Source organism: Nicotiana tabacum, chromosome 1 (assembly GCF_000715075.1).
Source record: "Nicotiana tabacum cultivar K326 chromosome 1, ASM71507v2, whole genome shotgun sequence".
Classification (NCBI taxonomy): Eukaryota; Viridiplantae; Streptophyta; class Magnoliopsida; order Solanales; family Solanaceae; genus Nicotiana; species Nicotiana tabacum.
In genome coordinates, this window is record NC_134080.1 from 115,596,779 (window position 1) to 115,615,406 (window position 18,628).

Genomic DNA, 18,628 nt, shown 5'->3' on the forward strand with positions numbered 1-18,628 from the left:
GTATTAGTTTTTCTTTTATCAGAAGATGTTTTCTTTAGCCCAACAAAAAAAAAAAAAAAAAAATGTGTTGTAGCTGCCAATCAGAAGTGACCATGACAGCATGGTAAATAATTAAGGGATAATTGAAACCTACCTATACTCAATTTTCAGCTTGTAACACGTTTCTTTTCTTTTTCTCTTTTTTTTGTGGGTTCAAAACGTAAAATTTCTTTCTTTATCTATATTATATACAAATAAAACTGTGTTGGAATATCAAACAAAACCATGTTGTAATATTTACTTGTGTGTAAATTATTAGTACTATTTTCTTGTGTTTCATGCTACATTGTTTTATCTTTTTTTTTTAATCATAGGAAGTATGAGTTTAATCCTATTTTGAGGTGTTTATGCTTCACATTATATCTCTGCATAAACTGTGGAAATAAAAAGTAAAAATAAAGAATGTATGAAAATGGTTTTGCTTTTTCGTTTTAGTCTTGATAATTTTTTGTTTTTCTAACTTTATTTGTGGTATATTCAATCTTACTTAACTTTTTAAATGTGCAAAATTTTATTTTAAGAAATCTATAGGATTTTGACAAATGGCGAAATAAGAAAATGACACGTGTTAGTTTTTAGGATAAAAAGTAGTTATTAGTTAATGTTTAAAATTTAACAGTTTGTAAGTAGTGGTGTCCTAACCGCTTGCAACTTAAAAATCACATTTTTTAGTAAGTGGATATACTGTTTACGCAATAATAAAACTTACCAATTAGTTTTTAATTATTGGTCTTCATAGAGCACATTTTATTTAAAATAATTAAATTAAATATTTAATTTAATTAATTAATAATATATAGATATAGTCTTTCTTGTGCATTGTGGCGGAGATGTGGTAAAAAAAACTGTACAAAGCCGGTGGAACCGTCAGGAAATTTTAGGGAGAATCTCTAGGAAGGTGGACTCGATATCGGAACCATTTATCCATTATGTATCGGCTGTGCAGTTATTTTTGCAGTTGTAACATTTCCAAAACTTTTTATAGAATTCTAACCCATTCTACCAATGTAGATTTCAAAGTATAATGGAATTTCCGATTTGTGGAGCACTTCATTTTTTTTTCTAAATTCTCAAAGTAGTTTGCTTTACATGCCAAACTCGAACTTCTTCTGTTGGTAATTTTTAAATTCCTATTGAAGTGGACTATGCACCCAAAATGTTTGATGATATGCAAAACTTGAACTTCTTTTGTTAGTAATTTCTTGGGTGTTAGTTTTCAATTGTTTTGAATAATTTCTTGATTGATCGTACCTAATTGGAAGGTATCAAAATTGTTGTTGTAACATTAGGTGTCCTAATTTGTGCTCTGTTATTACTTGTTCCTGGAAGTATAACTTTATCTATAGATCCAGTTCCAAAAAGAAGAGACGAACAAGGAAAGATGAGGATGGATGATCTGCACAACTGCTTGTGTGACATTCTTTTCTCTTCGGATTAGAAAGCAGAAGATGAACGAAGATGCACCTATTTTTTTAGTTAAGTTCTCTACTTTCTCTTCCTCTTTCTTTTAATCATGTGTTTATTGAGTAGTCTTAATGATAATCATTGAAGTGGACTATGCACCCAAAATGTTTGATAATATTCCTGACTCATTCACCAAATAATATTTGAATAAGTACATAATGCAAAACATGTTTTAAATAGAGTTCCTCTCGCGGATGCATATCTTAAAACTGATCTTGAAATACAATCATAACTTTAAAATTGTGTTTCGACTCATAGTGCAGTTCATTATGATTATTGCAAGTAATAATTCATATCTTTGGCATGTCTAACTTTTCTCTTATTTTTTTGTAATATGACAAAATGTAATCAGCAATTAGGCCAAGCTAATCTCTAATATGTCAAATTTTGTTTTTCTTTGATATAGAGTAAAAACTAAAAATAATAGAGAAATGAACTTCGACACTACCACAACTGATGCTTCTCCATGAAGAAGTAAACTAAAGGTAATTGCCTTTTCCCCTTTTTTTTTGGTTAATAATACTTTGGCAGATTCCTATAGCATTTTAATTGAAGACTTTTGCAAGTTTGATTTTTGTATTTTAGAGCTCAAGCATCCAGAACTACATTTAATAAAAATGGATTTATACAAACGTGCTTTTTACTATTAGTTTTATACTAAATTGCTTACAAAAATTTATTCTTAAAATCTCCGTTTCTTTTTCAAGGAGAACAAAGTTATTTCACCCTGGTGATATAGCATTCGGTTGGAGCTAAATGTGAACTTTAATGGTATTCTGATCATATTATAATTCAGTTTTAGGGAGCTATTTTTTTTTTTTTGGTTGCTTTCTGAATGTTCACTTGATTTATATCATCTTTTGAGCTACTTGTGGGAATTACTCAGTCTAACGATTATAGCGAATTCAAAAAATCGATGCTACAAGTTTTCAATATGTTGATCACCAAACTCAAAGGTTATCAACACGAAATCGAGAGAGTGAGGAACAATGTATTTTCACTTTGGGCTTCAGGGCGTTAAGAGCGATATTGTTGGATCTCATCCTCTTAAAGATAAGGCAAGAGGGATGAAGTTGACCCATAGGTGTTTTGCAACTATTTTCCTCTTCATCTCCTCTTATCTCTTCGTATTGAAATTATACTTGCCTTGATACAATACTTTATTCAAGGTTTCTTTCTGACTAAGAATACATCACTCTTTGTTGTAGTGTTGTGGCTAATTTTGAAATTTTATATGCTTAATGCAGGACTATTGCTTACAAAGATCAGTTGAAGCCTAATCAATTGATAGAATATTTCTATACCCTGGTAAATATTTCATCCATTTTCTTATAATTTGTACATTGAGTCCATACTTCAACAACGAACAACATTTAATCAGCCAACAACTGAAGAGATGTAAGGTTGATTATATATTAAAGATCAACCAATAAACTCATTGTTAGATAACTTTGAAAAAAAATATGAAGTAAAGATCAACCATTATATATATACATATATATATATATATATATATATAATAAATCTGGGCATAGTAGATCTGATGTGGCATCTTCCAAAAATGAGGATTGTTATTTATCTTTTTCCTGTATTTTTGCTTTTATCCCTAATTTTTTCTATTTATTTATGTTCATTGATTTGATAAAGAAAAATTAATGTTCTTCCAAAAAGATTGAAACGGGTGCAAACAATTAATAAAAACTGAAACAGTTCCAAAAAGTTAATAAAAATAACTATAGCAATTTGAACAATTGCCTTCCTAGATAACGAAAAGTTTACAACATTGAATATAATGGTGCCAATTAGTATGCCTCTCTTCCTCCTCAAAACCAATCATTCACGCAATTCATCTGGTTCATAATTACTTGAAACTTAGGGAAACTTGGGTTCTCTGTAGCTTTCCAAGTGGAGAATTTCTCTTTCAATCTTCTATCAAATTGAATATTGCATATGGTGTATCTGTATCTTTTTATCCCTATAAGAAAATATATACTTGCTGTTAGTATATTTTGGTTATTGGAGATGAGATCTCCTATTGTACTTTCTTTGTGTCAGTCTAAGTGAGTTGTGTGGACGCCATATTTGTTTAAATTGCTGATATTTATTTTTGTTCTTGTGTATGAGATTGTTGGTCTGAGTGATCATAATCTATGTCTATGAGTTGATTAAAAAATAACCTTAATTTCAGAAATAACAGTGTTGCAGGAAGAAGATCAACGACAAATGCATTTACATGCTGAGATCCGTTATTTCAGATATTATTAAGGTAAAAATTACTTACATAAAATTTATCATTAATTTCGATTATGATTTTAATATATTTTAGTATTTTCGCCTTCTTTTTATTGTCCTTTGAGAATATTGCTTTTAATTTACTTTTCTGTAATCGAGAAAATATGTATGAAGATAATTTGAAGATATGGTCCTATGAATCTGGTGGCACTCAGATATGGTGCATCGCTTTTCTTTCTAACTTCTCTGGGAAGCGTTCTTAAGACACAGTCGCATGGAGAAAATATGTATGAAGATAGATTTGCAGTTTATACACAGTATTTCAGCGTAGGTGAAGATATTGTCTTGAACAGATTGATGAGTTGAATCCTCTTAGTAGAGATTTCTTCAGTAAGATTGATCCTAACATGTAGGAGTAACCAAGTTTTCTCAGGTGAAAATGCATAGACAATGTAACTAGGCTGAGAAATGCTGAACATTTATAGGTTTCACCAACCCTTTTTCTTTGATGTGATAATCATGCAACAAGAAGATCTAAAAGTATTTATTATCTATCATCATTTTTATTTGTGTTCTCTTTTTATTCTTTTTACTTGTGCCATAGTTATTTAAGGTGCATGCAGCTAATTATTGCTGTTAAGAAATTGAAAGACATATTCATAAAGATGGTTTTAGTTTTTAGTAGTTTAATTCAAGCTTGTCGGAGTAGCCAAAAGGCAAAAGCAAAAGAAATGCTATGGCATGCCAGGTTTTTAACTCAAAACAAATGATGTGTGATTTTTTCGGTTATAGGAGAAAAAGATGGCCTAGCTATTGATAATCGGCTTAATGTATGCATATTTTGATGTATAGTGCCTCACATTTTGCTCATGTCTCGTAGATCTGAGATCTTTAATATGATGATTTGTGCTAAAGTGTGGTACTTCTATGTGTAAGAATCATTCGGATGCAATTTAGGACGAAATGATGCGAATTGGAGCAAAATCGGGACAAAAAGGCAAAAAGTAAAATTTGAGGGCCACAGTTAGCGTAGGCCGTTGGCTGTGGCGCAGTTTATAGCAGCTGAAATTTTTGAATGCCAGGGCCAGCGCCCCATGCTGCCCTGGACGCTCGAGACGTGAATATGTCCTATTTCGACTGGGACTCGGTTATTTCGACCCTAAGACACCTCTCACTCATTTAAAAGCCAACCTAAACCTATTTTGAAAAAAGGGAGAACGTTTTTTAGAGGGAATTTTAGACCAAGGGAGAGCACAGAGCCGCCATGGAGGCCGAAATTCATCGGGTTTCATTTTTTCTTCCACCAAACTTAGCAATTTTTATGTTTCTTTGTATGATTTGTTGTTTGACTACCATGTTTATGTGGAGCTAAACTTCACGTTCTAGGGTTGTTGTTCTTTCATGACTATTGTTATTCGAATATTGATTTTGATTTCTTGATTTATCATATTGGTTTATTTATTCAATCTTGCGCTTAATTATTTGATTGCTTGATCACCAATTAAATACTATCTACGAATCTAAAGTTGAACTCGAAAGTGAAAATTCTAGATTGCATACAGGATTGAGTAGAGCAAGTTCTTGAACTTGGGCATCGGGGAACGGATTCGCGGTTAGGATAGGCATATACCTAATTGCCTCGCTTGGTTGATTTACAGAAATTATAATTGCGTTCTTGTTAGTTCTAATTCCATAGACATATAGGCATCGGGTTAGCTTGAATAGGCGAGTAAGAACTCGACAGATTCTTATGAGCAATATTAACTCTATCAACCAATAAACCCGATAAATTAATTAGTCAATTCAATTGAAGAATACAATACGATTGTTAGATAGCCCATAACCCTAGATCGTTTTCATAACATTAATAACATAAAAATCTGCTCTTCCTTTATTCAAAGTTGATATTAGTTTTTCTTTATTTTAATTAGTTTAGAATCAAATTCTTCTAGTTTTAATTCTCTTTTAGATAGTTAGGATAGTCTAATTTAGTTAATAGTTAATCACAAGTCCTCGTGGGTTCGACATCCGACTTTTAGTCACTTTATTACTTGACGACCGCGTATACTTGCGTGTGCGTTTGACCGCAATAAGTTTTTGGCACCGTTGTCGTGGACTTAAAATTAGCTATTTTTCTAGACTAGACTTTTATTTTATCTTTACAGTAGTGTTTTGTAAATATTTTTAATTTTTATAACTATTTGACTTTTCTCTTAGTGTGTTCATAATTCTCTCAACATGACATCTGGGGATGAAATACCCGGAGGTAAGGTTATTGATGAAGACGCTTGGTTGACGGAAGACTTTTATGGCCCGTCTTTTTGGGCTTATCATGACCTGAATTCTGGGAGGTCTGAATTTGAATATAGGAGCAAGGGTTGGTATTGGGAAGAATATTCACGATTAAGGGAATATGAGGAACATCGTTATCTTCTAACAAAATTGGTGAATGATTGGCCGAAGGAGAGAGTTGATCTGACAAATTTGGCTTGGCTTTGCACAACTTGGATGCAGATTTGAGTACAAAGGTTGATGCGTTCAACGCCCAACAATTTAATGATGAGTTGTGTGAAACTGGAAAAAAATCTTCTAGACCAAATAGAGGAGCTAAAATGAGAATACCAAGCATTAGACCATATTTTTATTGAGGATGTCCATGTTGAGAAGAGTGTTCTAGAGTCATGTGAGGAAGTAGATAATATTATATTTGAATAATCTAGTGTGTGCACATATGAGGATATAAATAATGATATAATTCTAGAGTTGGGGCGTGTTAGTCCTCATTCTAAGTATTTTTCGACATTGTGTTTGGATGATGACATGGAAATCGAGTCATCTAAACCTTTGGAGGAGTCAATGGAAGAGGAACAAGCTACTTACATTCTTGGATTTGCCGTGCCAGAGAGAAAAAATTACATTACTCATATAAAGGCCGAGAAGTATAGAGTGAAAAATTTGTTACTTGGCCTATTTATTTTTGTATCCCCACCAAAAAGGCATTGCATAGCCACTGACTGGATGACATGTTAGGGGTACAATTCATAAATTCGAGGTGGAGGCAGAAAGTGGTTCAAGTCATGCCGCGACGTTAAATCAGGCGCTTGTTGGGAGGTAGCCCAACTTTACTGCTTTCTTTTAGTTCTATCTCCATATTTTTTATAAGTATATTTCAAAATAATGGAATTTGTTTTAAGATCAGGTTTTATAAGAGATTGAACGATACAGTTAGTTAAGATCCAAAGCAATTAAATGCATTAGTAATGTACTTGACTAAATGCTTAAAAGACTAAGGTTTAGCCAATCTGAACAATCATAACATTACGTGTTTGTACTCTTTCAATTTAGATTTTCTATGCGATGTAATCAATATTTTTCATTTTCAAGACCAATAAAAACTAAGGGCAAAATAGGGGAAAATGATAAATTATACCTTGATTTTCTAAAATGGCAACTATTTTGGACCACATATATTTAATAACCGTGACAACTAATACAGACCGAGGGAGTATTATTTTGGACACTAACTTCGATTTAATACTCTATGACACTTCCTCTTTTTTTCTTAATGGGGAAATCAAAGGACGTTAGGCTTATTTTTCTTTTGATAAGAATGATGTATAATTTTTAAGTCGTACAATGACTATTTTTAGGATAATTTGTTTTAATGCTTTGGCATTGTTTAATCTACGTTATGTTAGTAACTAGCTTCAAAACTAGTTTTATAACTTAAAACTACAATAAAATTAGTTAGCCAAGCAAACACCTTTCTTACCTCACCCTGTGTACGGAAGCAGGAGAAGGAAAGAAATTGGTGACATTTTCTAGTCCCTCGATTTATCTGTGAGAAAAAAAGGTTATAAAATACAAAAAAAAGGGAATGATTTCCTTCAGTTAGAACCTAAACAAAGTCTACTAACTGAAATCTACAACCAAATAAGAATTAGAAAACCTGTCATCTCTCCTTATATCTCCTCTAATTTCCCTTCCCCTACTTCCCAAACAAGGGACCATATCTTTACCAACCATCCAGAAACCGAACAGCAGCAGAAGAGAAGTTTGAAAATATATATCCACTTAGAAACCTGCCAAGATCTCAGAAACTAGACCAATTCTTTTAGCCACAACAGAAGGGATAGAAATAGAAGCAACAGTGTCACCATCTTATTGATTACTCCAATTAGAATTTTGACATGGCAAATTGAATCCTCAAGTTAGATATCAGTCTCTCAGCAAAACCCATTATTCATTCTTTTTATAAATATTGTTCATTTCAATCTGATATTCAACTGTACTTAGTATTACAACATCAAATGATGAGAACATCTAAAGATATGTGCTAATCATTTGGGAAATGATATCCCCACCTCCTACGTAAGATGAAATATAAAGCTAAACATTCAGAATGAGATCCACGAAGCACCAACCCTATCGCGAGGAATTAGGCGCAGTTCAGATCCATGTTTAAGAAAGACGTTACCTGAAATAACATTTGAGTTCATATAAATCCAAAACCAGATAATCTAGGAAAATAGAGGTTCAGCACTGAAGGATAAGATATTTAATCATGTCAGGGTAAAAGAATAAACAATCGCCGCCAATTGTTGCTAAAAAGTCAGATCAATCCACAAGGAAAAGACAAGAACCAACTCTCCACCAAAAAGTTCAAACACTATCTTTAGCAGTCTCAGATTGCTCTAAACAAAAGAAAAGATGAAGAGAGACTCCCAACAATCTTATTCTTCCACTAACTAGCAAAGTTTCCTTTTCTCAATATTCCTATGAAAAAATGGTACCTTGAGCTCCATGCAACAACTCTTTCTCCACTTATCAGCTTTTTAATTCTGCATTTCTAATCTATTCTATAGGCAGAAAGAACAAAAAGGAGAAGCTTGTGTTATAGATTTGCATGCTTTCTTACTTCATCCATAAACTTATAAGATAGCTTAATCCAATCTCTATTTCTATTCTTCCTTTCGAGTCGAGGGTCGAGTCGAGGGTCTTTCGAAAACAATCTCTCTACCTCCCCAAGATCGGAGTGAGGTATGTGTACACATTACCCTCCCCAGACCCCACTTGTGGGATCCCACTAGGTTTGTTGTTGTAATCCAATCTCTAGTCTTCATTGGTACACTTGGATTTTTCCAAATAACTCTATTGAAAGTGCCCTTAACCGCTGTATGGAGTATCCTAAATTTGATTTTCCTCACTTGAGAAAATTTCCGGTGGAGGTTCAAACCATGACATTCTGATTATTTTTGAAAAGGTAACATATTTGTATTAAGTATAAAATTGGTTACACTAAATCATTGTAACCATCCAGTAATTACAATGAAAGTACCAGAGGGGATAACTACATCAGTAAGACTCACAATTGGTCTAAAACATCAAAAATACATTCACCCTCTTCTAGATACTCCTGGTTACACCAAAAATAAAAAAGCATTAAACAGCTCATCTTCAACGTTTGTATTGAACTATGATTGTCCTCGAAACATCTTTGATTCCTTTCTTTCCATATTGTCCACCATATGCAAGCCGGGACAATCTTCCATCTCTCCTTCTGACGGGAATGATCCCCATCTCTTTTCCAACTAGTTAGAACTTCTTTGATTCTCCCTAGCATAAGACACTGGATCCCCCTCAGGTTGATGAATATCTTCCATAGTTGATCCGTAACTCTGCAGTGTAAAAAGAGATGGTTGACTGTCTCCTCCTGAGCTTCGCATAAGTGACACCTGGACCCCAGTTGATATCCTCTCTTGAGTAGATTATCTTGTGTCAGAACTGCTTCTCTTGCTAATAGCCAAGTGAAACATGCCACTTTGTATGGAATTTTTACTTTTCCGATCATCTTCCACGGCCAACATCCAATTTGATTATTAGATTGGTTAAACTCTTTATAAGCAGATTTGGCATTGCCAGAACACCTTATCCTCAAAGCTGGAAGTCCCTTTGAATTGTTTTAAGATGCTATAAAAATCTATCAGCCTTTGTATTTCCCAGTCTTTTAGGAGTCTTCTGAACGTAAGATTCCACCCTTGACCTGTCCACAGTTCTCCAACAAGTGAGACTTGCTGTTGGTTCAGAATGTAAATGTCTGGAAATAGCTGCTTCAAGGTTCTCTGTCCAAGCCATTTGTCTTCCCAAAAAGAAGTTTTCATACCATTGCCCACTTTGAAGCTGGACCTATTGCTGAATTTTGGCCATAGATTCCTGATGGACCTCTACAGGCTAACCCCATAAGGGCTATTCATAGATTTGGTTGTCCAGCTGTCTTCCTTCCCATACCTTACCTCAATTACATTTTTCCACAAGGAATGTTCTGTTGTGGCAAACCTCCATAGCCACTTCATCAGCAGAGCATGGTTTTGTTTTTTCAGATTCCTAACCCCCATCCCTCCTTCCTTCTTGCTTGTTGTAAGGACATCCCATCTGACCAGATGGATTTCGCTCCTCACTGGCACCTTGCCATATGAAATTTCTTCTCAGGGCATCAAGTCTTTTTGCTACACTTGCAAGCATAGGAAATAGTGACATCATATAAGTTGGCATAGCATCCAATACATTATTAACTAGTGTAAGTCTTCCTCCCAGGGATAAATATTATTAACTAGTGTAATTCCAAGCATAGGAATTAATTTCTTTTCACACTTCTCAACTACATCATTCCAGATCCCTTTAGATTTGCTTTTTGCTCCAAGAGGCATTCCAAGATAGACTGTTGGCAAGGTTCCTACTCTTCCTCCTAGAATATTCACCAAGCTATGAATATCCATTACTTCATTAATTGGATAGATGAAGCTCTTATTCCAGTTAATGCGTAATCCAGAAATAGCTTCAAAAAAGATGAATATCACTCTCAAAATAAGCACCTGGTCTCTATCAGTATCACAAAACACCAAAGTATCATCTGCATATTGCAGATGTGTAACCTCCACAGACACTGGATCTCTATAATTTACCCTGAAACCCCTGATCCTGTTGTTAGCTTTGGTAGATTTAAACAGGATGTTTAAACCTTCCATTGCTAGAATAAATAAAAAAGGGGATATAGGATCCCCCTGCCTCAGACCTCTCTGTGAAGAGAAAAAACCAGCCGGAGAACCATTTATCAAAATTGAGAATTTAATAGTGCTGATGCAAAAATTAATCCACCTGATCCATCTCTCATCAAAGCCCATCTTTATTAATACTCCAGCAAGAATTCCCAATTCAGATGGTCATAAGCTTTTTCTATGTCTAGCTTACACAGAATGCCAGGTTCTTTGCTCTTCATTCTAACATCAACACACTCGTTTGCAATTAGGATAGCATCCATGATTTTCCTACCTTTGATAAAGGCTATCTGTTGAGTGTCCACCAATTTGCCAATGACTTTTTTGATTCTTTCTGCCATGATCTTTGAAATTATTTTGTAGAAACTTCATATCAGGCTAATGGGCCTGAAGTCTTTCAGTTCTTTAGCTCCCACCTTCTTTGGAATCAAAGCCAGCAAGGTGGCATTGAAGCTCTTTTCAAAGGTCCCATTTGCATGGAAGTTTTGGACAGCAGCAATAACATCTGAGCCTATCACTTCCCAGCATTGAGTATAGAAAGCCATGGTGTATCCATCTGGACCTGGGGCTTTATCCCCTGCACATGCTTTTACACTCTCCCAAATTTCCTGTGGGTCAAAAGGACTCAATAGCATCTGGTTATCTTCTGTATTGATGGTGGGACAGTCCCTTAGGTTGCATTGTGGACGCCACTCCTTAGTCTCTGTATATAGATTTTGATAATAAGCAACTATCTCCCTCTTGATATCTTTAGGATTCTCCACAATTTCTCCGTTCACTTGTAAGTTATCAATGTTGTTGTATCTTTTGTGTGCATTGGCAGTTCTGTGAAAGAATTTGGTATTTATGTCCCCTTCTTTCAACCATACAGCTCTGGACCTTTGCCTCCACAAGCTATCTCCTCCTTACTAGCATTTTCCTCAAACTCTATCAATAAGGCATATTTTTTGTGTTTCTCTTCATCATTCAGCATCCTCCATTCTTGGGTTTCCTCCAGTTCAGCTAATTGGCCAAGTATATTCAGTTTCTACATCTTCAAACTGCCTTGTATTGATTTGCTCAATTCTTTGAGTTTCTCCTTTACGACTTTCAATTTGAAAGCTCGAACATAATCCGGTCTACCTTCGCAAGAGAAAGATTCCCACCAGCATTTGGCTCTCTTTAAAGCCTTCCGTCAATAACCACCAATTTTCGAATTTGAAATAGGATTTAGCTGGTTCCCAGTTCCCACTTTGAAGCAACAGAGGAGAGTGATCTGATGTGACCCTGTGAAGTATAGACTGTTTGATGTTCCTAAACCCTACATCCCATTCCTCAAATACTAGAAACCTATCCAATCTAGCAGCAATAATGTGTTCAACCCCATTTTTCCAAGTGAAACTATCTCCCAACAATTGCAAGTCTACTAGCCCCACATCATTGATGAATTCAGAAAAATCTGCCATTGATCTGGTGAATCTGCTGCAATTCTTCTTCTCTGACGGGTATCTAACAGTATTGAAATCCCCACACACTACCCAAGGCCCAGTGAATAAGCCCCTCGCAGTACCCACCTCCCACCATACTTCTTCTCTTTCCCTTTTATCGTTGGGAGCATAAATACTAGATACATGCCATACAAACTCTTGTGTTTTACCACTGAACTTGATTGTAATGGAATACATCCCCACGCTACTGATTTCCTGCTCCCATACCCTACTATCCTACATAATTAGAATACCCCCCCCCCTCGTACCACTTGCTTGTAGTTGAGCAAATTTCACCCACCTATACGCCCACAAGTCTCTGACAATGTCTCTAATTTCCCCTTCTACTTTTGTCTCTTGAAAACAGTAGACTTCTGCCTTCCAGCTGCTCATCATATTTTTTATCAACTCCCTCTTCCTATATCTATTTAGACCCCTAACATTCCAAGAAACAACTTTAATCATCATTTATTATCTAAGGCCATATAACCCCTGCTCCTTGTGCCATTACTTTTGAATTTGCTCCCGAAGTCTAAGTTTCTTACTTCTTTACTTTCTTTCTTTTTTGGAGTGGCTGCCTCCATTGTTAATGATGAAGACTCCATTGTATTGCGCCTCTTGCCATCTATTTGCATAAATAATTGGAAAGCTTCCTTCTCACACCCTTCGAATTCCATCCCAAATTCTTTGCTCAATTTGATAATATTCTGATGCACCCAAATTGGATCGTTAAAACTCTGGGTCCTCCTCTTCTTCATTGATTAGAGAGTTTAAAGGAAGAACATCTTCTATGCCCCAATCCCCCAAGAAATTCCCCTCCCCAATCTGCATGTCAGAATTGTCTTGATCGGCTGTCACTGGTTGTTCCATTCCGTTGATGAGAACCATGGCACTGGCACTGGCTACCTTGGTCGAAGGTTCTGCCTCTTCAATTCCTTCGTGATTGTCGACAGAGTCTTTCTCTATTTCCACGTCTGTTTTCTTTTCTTTTAGTTGAGATGGCTTGGATCTCTATAAGAAATGGGTCGTTAGTTATTTCATAATGGGCTAACTGGTTTGGGCCTTTGCAACATAACTTAAGAGAAGGGTATGCCTGTCTTGTGCCCAAACTAACAGATTGTTTGGGGCCCAAAATTTCAATTGCTGGCATGGGTATTTGGTCACACGTGACTAGCACATGTGCCCTAATTTTAGAACCCTCTCCTCCCTTCGATGAGCCCACGTGACCTTCCAGATTAGCCACCAATTTGAACCCCTTTTCCAGTAGGTCTCCGCTATTAACCGAAGGATATGGACTTCCTCTATTACCCAATAGACTATTGTCTTCATCTTCTTCTTCCTTCGAAAGCGCCGCCAGCACCGTCGCCGGTAACTCACACCAGATGGGAATTTTGAACAAATAGCCATCACTTTCTAGAAGTATCTCCCTAGGAACCTTACTCCCATCCCCCATCACTTTTATTCTAGCCCATCGGAGGTGGTTTTTGAGCATTGTTTCCTCCTACGTTTCAATCCATCCCCCACACTGATCTCCTATGGTTTTGAGCACTTTTTACGACCAAAGATTAACCGGCAACCCCAAAAGCCTAATCCACACCCAGCCCCTCTTCACCTCCTCCGGCCAGTAGCCGATGGTAGGGTTCCACCAACCTGGGCTGATTTTTGCATTCTTCCATTGCCACTCTCCATTGAACACATGCTCCGCTTCTTTCCTTGATGGGAATTCGAAGAGGTATTGAGAGTCATTCATCGCATGTACATTCATGCTGATGGAAGACTTCCAAGTGTTGCATGCCCATTTTCTAATGTCGTTCAAAGGTGGAGTTTCCTTTGGTGATATCAAAACTTTGCCTACTAAGCATCTACTCAAGACATCTTTATCTGTTATCTCTGAACCTCCAGGTATTGTGATTTTGGACCTACTGATTCTGATAGGAGAGGATTTTGTCCCTTCTGATGACCATCTGTTGGTTCTGATTGCTTCTTAAAAGATGACTCCAGACGGGGGGAAGTTACAATCTGGACCTTCTTCTCCTTCTCAGGCACATTTATGAGTCTTAGGATCTTCTGGGCTATGTCACCCCACCCAGCATTTACTGTGATTTTCGGTGTAATAATAACTGACTTGTTATCCCCTTGTACTGCAATAAAACTGATGTACCTACCATATTCATTATATTTAAGGCTGCAATAATATTCTGTGTAGTGATCTTTCATAGACCATCTCTTTATTGCCCTGTTGTGTTCCTTAGAGGCCACCTTAAATACATCTGTCACCCATTTCATCACTTTAATGCTAACAGTTGTTGTCCTCATTAATTTCCTGCTGCGTTCAACCCATTCGAACCATACTTCTGATCTAGTTCTATTTTTGTGATATCAAAAGATTTGAATCCCGCGTTGTAATATATCCTGTTGCTGTCCATGTCTTAAGGGGAAAAATATGAGTAAAGAAGGGAATGAAGAAAAGGAGTTCTGGTAGTTATTGCACCGGAAAAAGCTATCTACAGTCCTAGGAAGTAGGAAAGAGAGTTATCTCGGGTAATGTGCCTGGGAGCATTTTTGAACAAAAATTTTTCATCTCAATATTTCATGTTACATTCTGATTATAGATCTCTACATCTCGTAAGGAGCTCAAAGAAGACCATATTTTTTGGTAAACAAGCCACTAAGCCTCGAAAATCCCTATGCACTAAATTTTTATCAAACACGAGGAATATATATTTTAAAACATCCATTCCCAAATATTGTTTATCGTCCAGAAAACAAATAAACCACCAATTAGCAACCAACAAAAAAAGATGAGGTAACTATAAAATAATCATGTAAAGTGTGACATTACCTGCACTTTGCTGAGGATTAATTCCCACTCCATCTGCAACAAGACAAAAGGAAAAAAAATTAAAAAAAGAAGGAAATGTAACACAACCTTATAGTAAAAGCCCAAGCTTTTCTAATTATTACATGCAATAAATAATAAGCATGTGTTTCTACTTCCCTTTGTACATTGAAAGGGAAGAGCGAAGAATAGCAAAACATCGGGAAGAAGGAAGCAAAAACATTGTTTTCTTGGTACCAAATAGGAAACCCGATTTACATTGGCAATCTCAAACATCAATTTTTTTAACAGGAAATATTTCAATCACTTCCCTTTCGGAATTTTAATCCAAATGTCACCCGAGAATTTAGGATTCACGGAAAATCAACTTTAACCTACGAGGAACTGATGAGCACTACATATCATTTTTATTCATAAGTAGGAAAAATAACTCAATAACGATTACATCATACCAACTTAATACATAGTTCACTCTAGTGTCACTTACCTTGATTAATTTGTTTGTTTAAAATTATATAACTCTTAGGAGAATTTTCTTTTTGTAGATAATAACTTTAATTAAAAGAACACCGAGAAGTGCAACCCAAAATTTACTAAAAAGGTCAGCCCACAAGACAAAACCCACCATTCATGAGACAAAAGAGCACATCCAAGACCACCTAAAATCCTAATACCCCAAATCCAAATTGAGAAAGTTAAGACTGCTAAACCCGATGCTATAAACAATCATCTAATCCCCTCATTTCTTCACAAGCATGCTATTGGGTTCAAAGTTGAAGTTTGCATTTTGTTAGAATTTCCCAAATTGGTTGAGAGAATGGGAAGTTGTTTCCTTATATGGTTTTAACCAATCCTCATCTTGTCAACTAATTGAGTTGAATTACGGCCAAGAATCATTTAGATAGTATTAGAGTCACATCCATCCCTAATCTTGTTTTACCCGATGTTGGACTCGCATATTATGTTGTCCGTGGATGCGTGGAAAGGTGTTAGAATGTCAAACATTGGTTGAGGGAACGGGCTATCGTCTCCTCATCAGGTAGCTCCTGGGCCTGGGGTAAAATTATGCCCCATATCCAACTTCTTAGGCTTTTAGTCTCCTCTTTCTTACTACAAACTTTAACTTCTTTCTATAGTGATATTATTATTATTGAAGTTACTCAAGATTTGTTCTAGATAAAATCAATTTTATAATTCTTATTTAATCAGTCAATGGATCAATCAAATACGCCTCAATCTCAATTAGGGTCAACAGATACACAATTTACTTAATTTCCGGGAACCAAACCTGGGCGTATCGGACAAGACCAGTGTATCCTAACTGACTAGACTAATCAAAAACAAAATACAAAAATAGAAAACCATAACAGAAGGCAAAAGGAGAGGGGAGAAGGGTACCATTAGTGATGATGGCGCTTGTTTGGGGAGGCACTTTGAATTCCTCCGCCGCAAATTTGAGAACAGCCGTGAACGGGGCTGCCTCCGGTAAGCTAAAACTGATATCAACAATAAAGGAGAAAATCCATAAGAAAACACAAATGATACATTAAATTATGAGGAGAAAAAAAAAAGAGAAATACATACACTTTGAATGGCAATTTGGGATCGGACGTAAGAGTGACTTTGAACGACACTTTTCCTCCACTAGCAGCAGCACCTCCACTATCTTTTCTCACTACCAAGCAACTAAGCCAAGTATACTAGGGTAAAATCGAATCTGAAATCCTAATGGAGGCATACTAGGGTAAAATCACAAGATATTCTAATTAAACAAAGAAAGTAATCATGTAAATCAAAGCCTACATTGGCCTGTATCAAATAATACGGACAAGTGCAGAATCCAAACAAAATGTCAAAAATTGGGGGTTTTAGCATAGGCTCGTTAGGGTTAAGGAAGAACTCAACAAAATCAATCAAAACACATAGACACAGGGGACTAAATACTTAAAACCATAAAGCGTTTTGAAGAAAAGGATTTTCAGAAACCCTAATTTAGAAAAGAGCGACTAAAATCAAAATAGTTATTTGAAACGGGAGATTTTTAAAGAAAAACGTTTAATAATACTCGAATCACCTCAAATCTATAAAGATCCGAGAAGAATTGAACAATAGCGAATCTAGGGTTTTCGGAAAATAGAAAAGACAGAAGAAAATCGGTTAAAAACTCATGAATTCAAACGGAAAACAAGAGGAAATCCTTTCTTGTACTGTATTGGAATTGTTCTGCGTTTGAAGAATCCAACTTTGGCTTTGTCCTAATAGTATTAGTTTTTCTTTTATCAGAAGATGTTTTCTTTAGCCCAACAAAAAAAAAAAAAAAAAAATGTGTTGTAGCTGCCAATCAGAAGTGACCATGACAGCATGGTAAATAATTAAGGGATAATTGAAACCTACCTATACTCAATTTTCAGCTTGTAACAATTAAGGGATAATTGAAACCTACCTATTGAAGTGGACTATGCACCCAAAATGTTTGATGATATGCAAAACTTGAACTTCTTTTGTTAGTAATTTCTTGGGTGTTAGTTTTCAATTGTTTTGAATAATTTCTTGATCGATCGTACCTAATTGGAAGGTATCAAAATTGTTGTTGTAACATTAGGTGTCCTAATTTGTGCTCTGTTATTACTTGTTCCTGGAAGTATAACTTTATCTATAGATCCAGTTCCAAAAAGAAGAGACGAACAAGGAAAGATGAGGATGGATGATCTGCACAACTGCTTGTGTGACATTCTTTTCTCTTCGGATTAGAAAGCAGAAGATGAACGAAGATGCACCTATTTTTTTAGTTAAGTTCTCTACTTTCTCTTCCTCTTTCTTTTAATCATGTGTTTATTGAGTAGTCTTAATGATAATCATTGAAGTGGACTATGCACCCAAAATGTTTGATAATATTCCTGACTCATTCACCAAATAATATTTGAATAAGTACATAATGCAAAACATGTTTTAAATAGAGTTCCTCTCGCGGATGCATATCTTAAAACTGATCTTGAAATACAATCATAACTTTAAAATTGTGTTTCGACTCATAGTGCAGTTCATTATGATTATTGCAAGTAATAATTCATATCTTTGGCATGTCTAACTTTTCTCTTATTTTTTTGTAATATGACAAAATGTAATCAGCAATTAGGCCAAGCTAATCTCTAATATGTCAAATTTTGTTTTTCTTTGATATAGAGTAAAAACTAAAAATAATAGAGAAATGAACTTCGACACTACCACAACTGATGCTTCTCCATGAAGAAGTAAACTAAAGGTAATTGCCTTTTCCCCTTTTTTTTTGGTTAATAATACTTTGGCAGATTCCTATAGCATTTTAATTGAAGACTTTTGCAAGTTTGATTTTTGTATTTTAGAGCTCAAGCATCCAGAACTACATTTAATAAAAATGGATTTATACAAACGTGCTTTTTACTATTAGTTTTATACTAAATTGCTTACAAAAATTTATTCTTAAAATCTCCGTTTCTTTTTCAAGGAGAACAAAGTTATTTCACCCTGGTGATATAGCATTCGGTTGGAGCTAA

General features: G+C 35.4%; 1 protein-coding gene and 1 long non-coding RNA gene across 2 annotated transcripts; one reads left to right on the top strand and one right to left on the bottom strand.

The window, feature by feature from the left end:
• The first annotated feature begins 1,270 nt into the window (after positions 1–1,270).
• On the top strand, positions 1,271–4,280 carry LOC142181673 (uncharacterized). Its single transcript, XR_012710607.1, has 3 exons — positions 1,271–1,988; positions 2,751–2,811; positions 3,701–4,280. It is a non-coding gene; the product is annotated as an uncharacterized LOC142181673 (long non-coding RNA).
• Positions 4,281–7,874: 3,594 nt separating this feature from the next.
• Positions 7,875–17,827, bottom strand: LOC142163565 (ubiquitin-fold modifier 1-like). The gene is made up of 5 exons (XM_075220859.1): positions 17,693–17,827; positions 16,680–16,795; positions 16,494–16,591; positions 15,099–15,131; positions 7,875–8,212 (listed from the first exon to the last, which is right to left on the bottom strand). The coding sequence occupies exons 1-5, from the start codon at positions 17,825–17,827 to the stop codon at positions 8,133–8,135; spliced, it is 462 nt and encodes a 153-aa protein (XP_075076960.1). The 3' UTR covers positions 7,875–8,132.
• Positions 17,828–18,628: the final 801 nt, after the last annotated feature.

Coding starts and splice junctions, on each gene's coding strand:
- LOC142163565 (XM_075220859.1), bottom strand. CDS start 17,827: ATGTCACACAAGCAGTTGTGCAGATCATCCATCCTCATCTTTCCTTGT. Junction 16,592..16,679: donor CCCAAATTGCCATTCAAAGT/GTATGTATTTCT, acceptor TGTTGATATCAG/TTTTAGCTTACCGGAGGCAG. Junction 15,132..16,493: donor AAGCGCCATCATCACTAATG/GTACCCTTCTCC, acceptor GTCTTGTTGCAG/ATGGAGTGGGAATTAATCCT.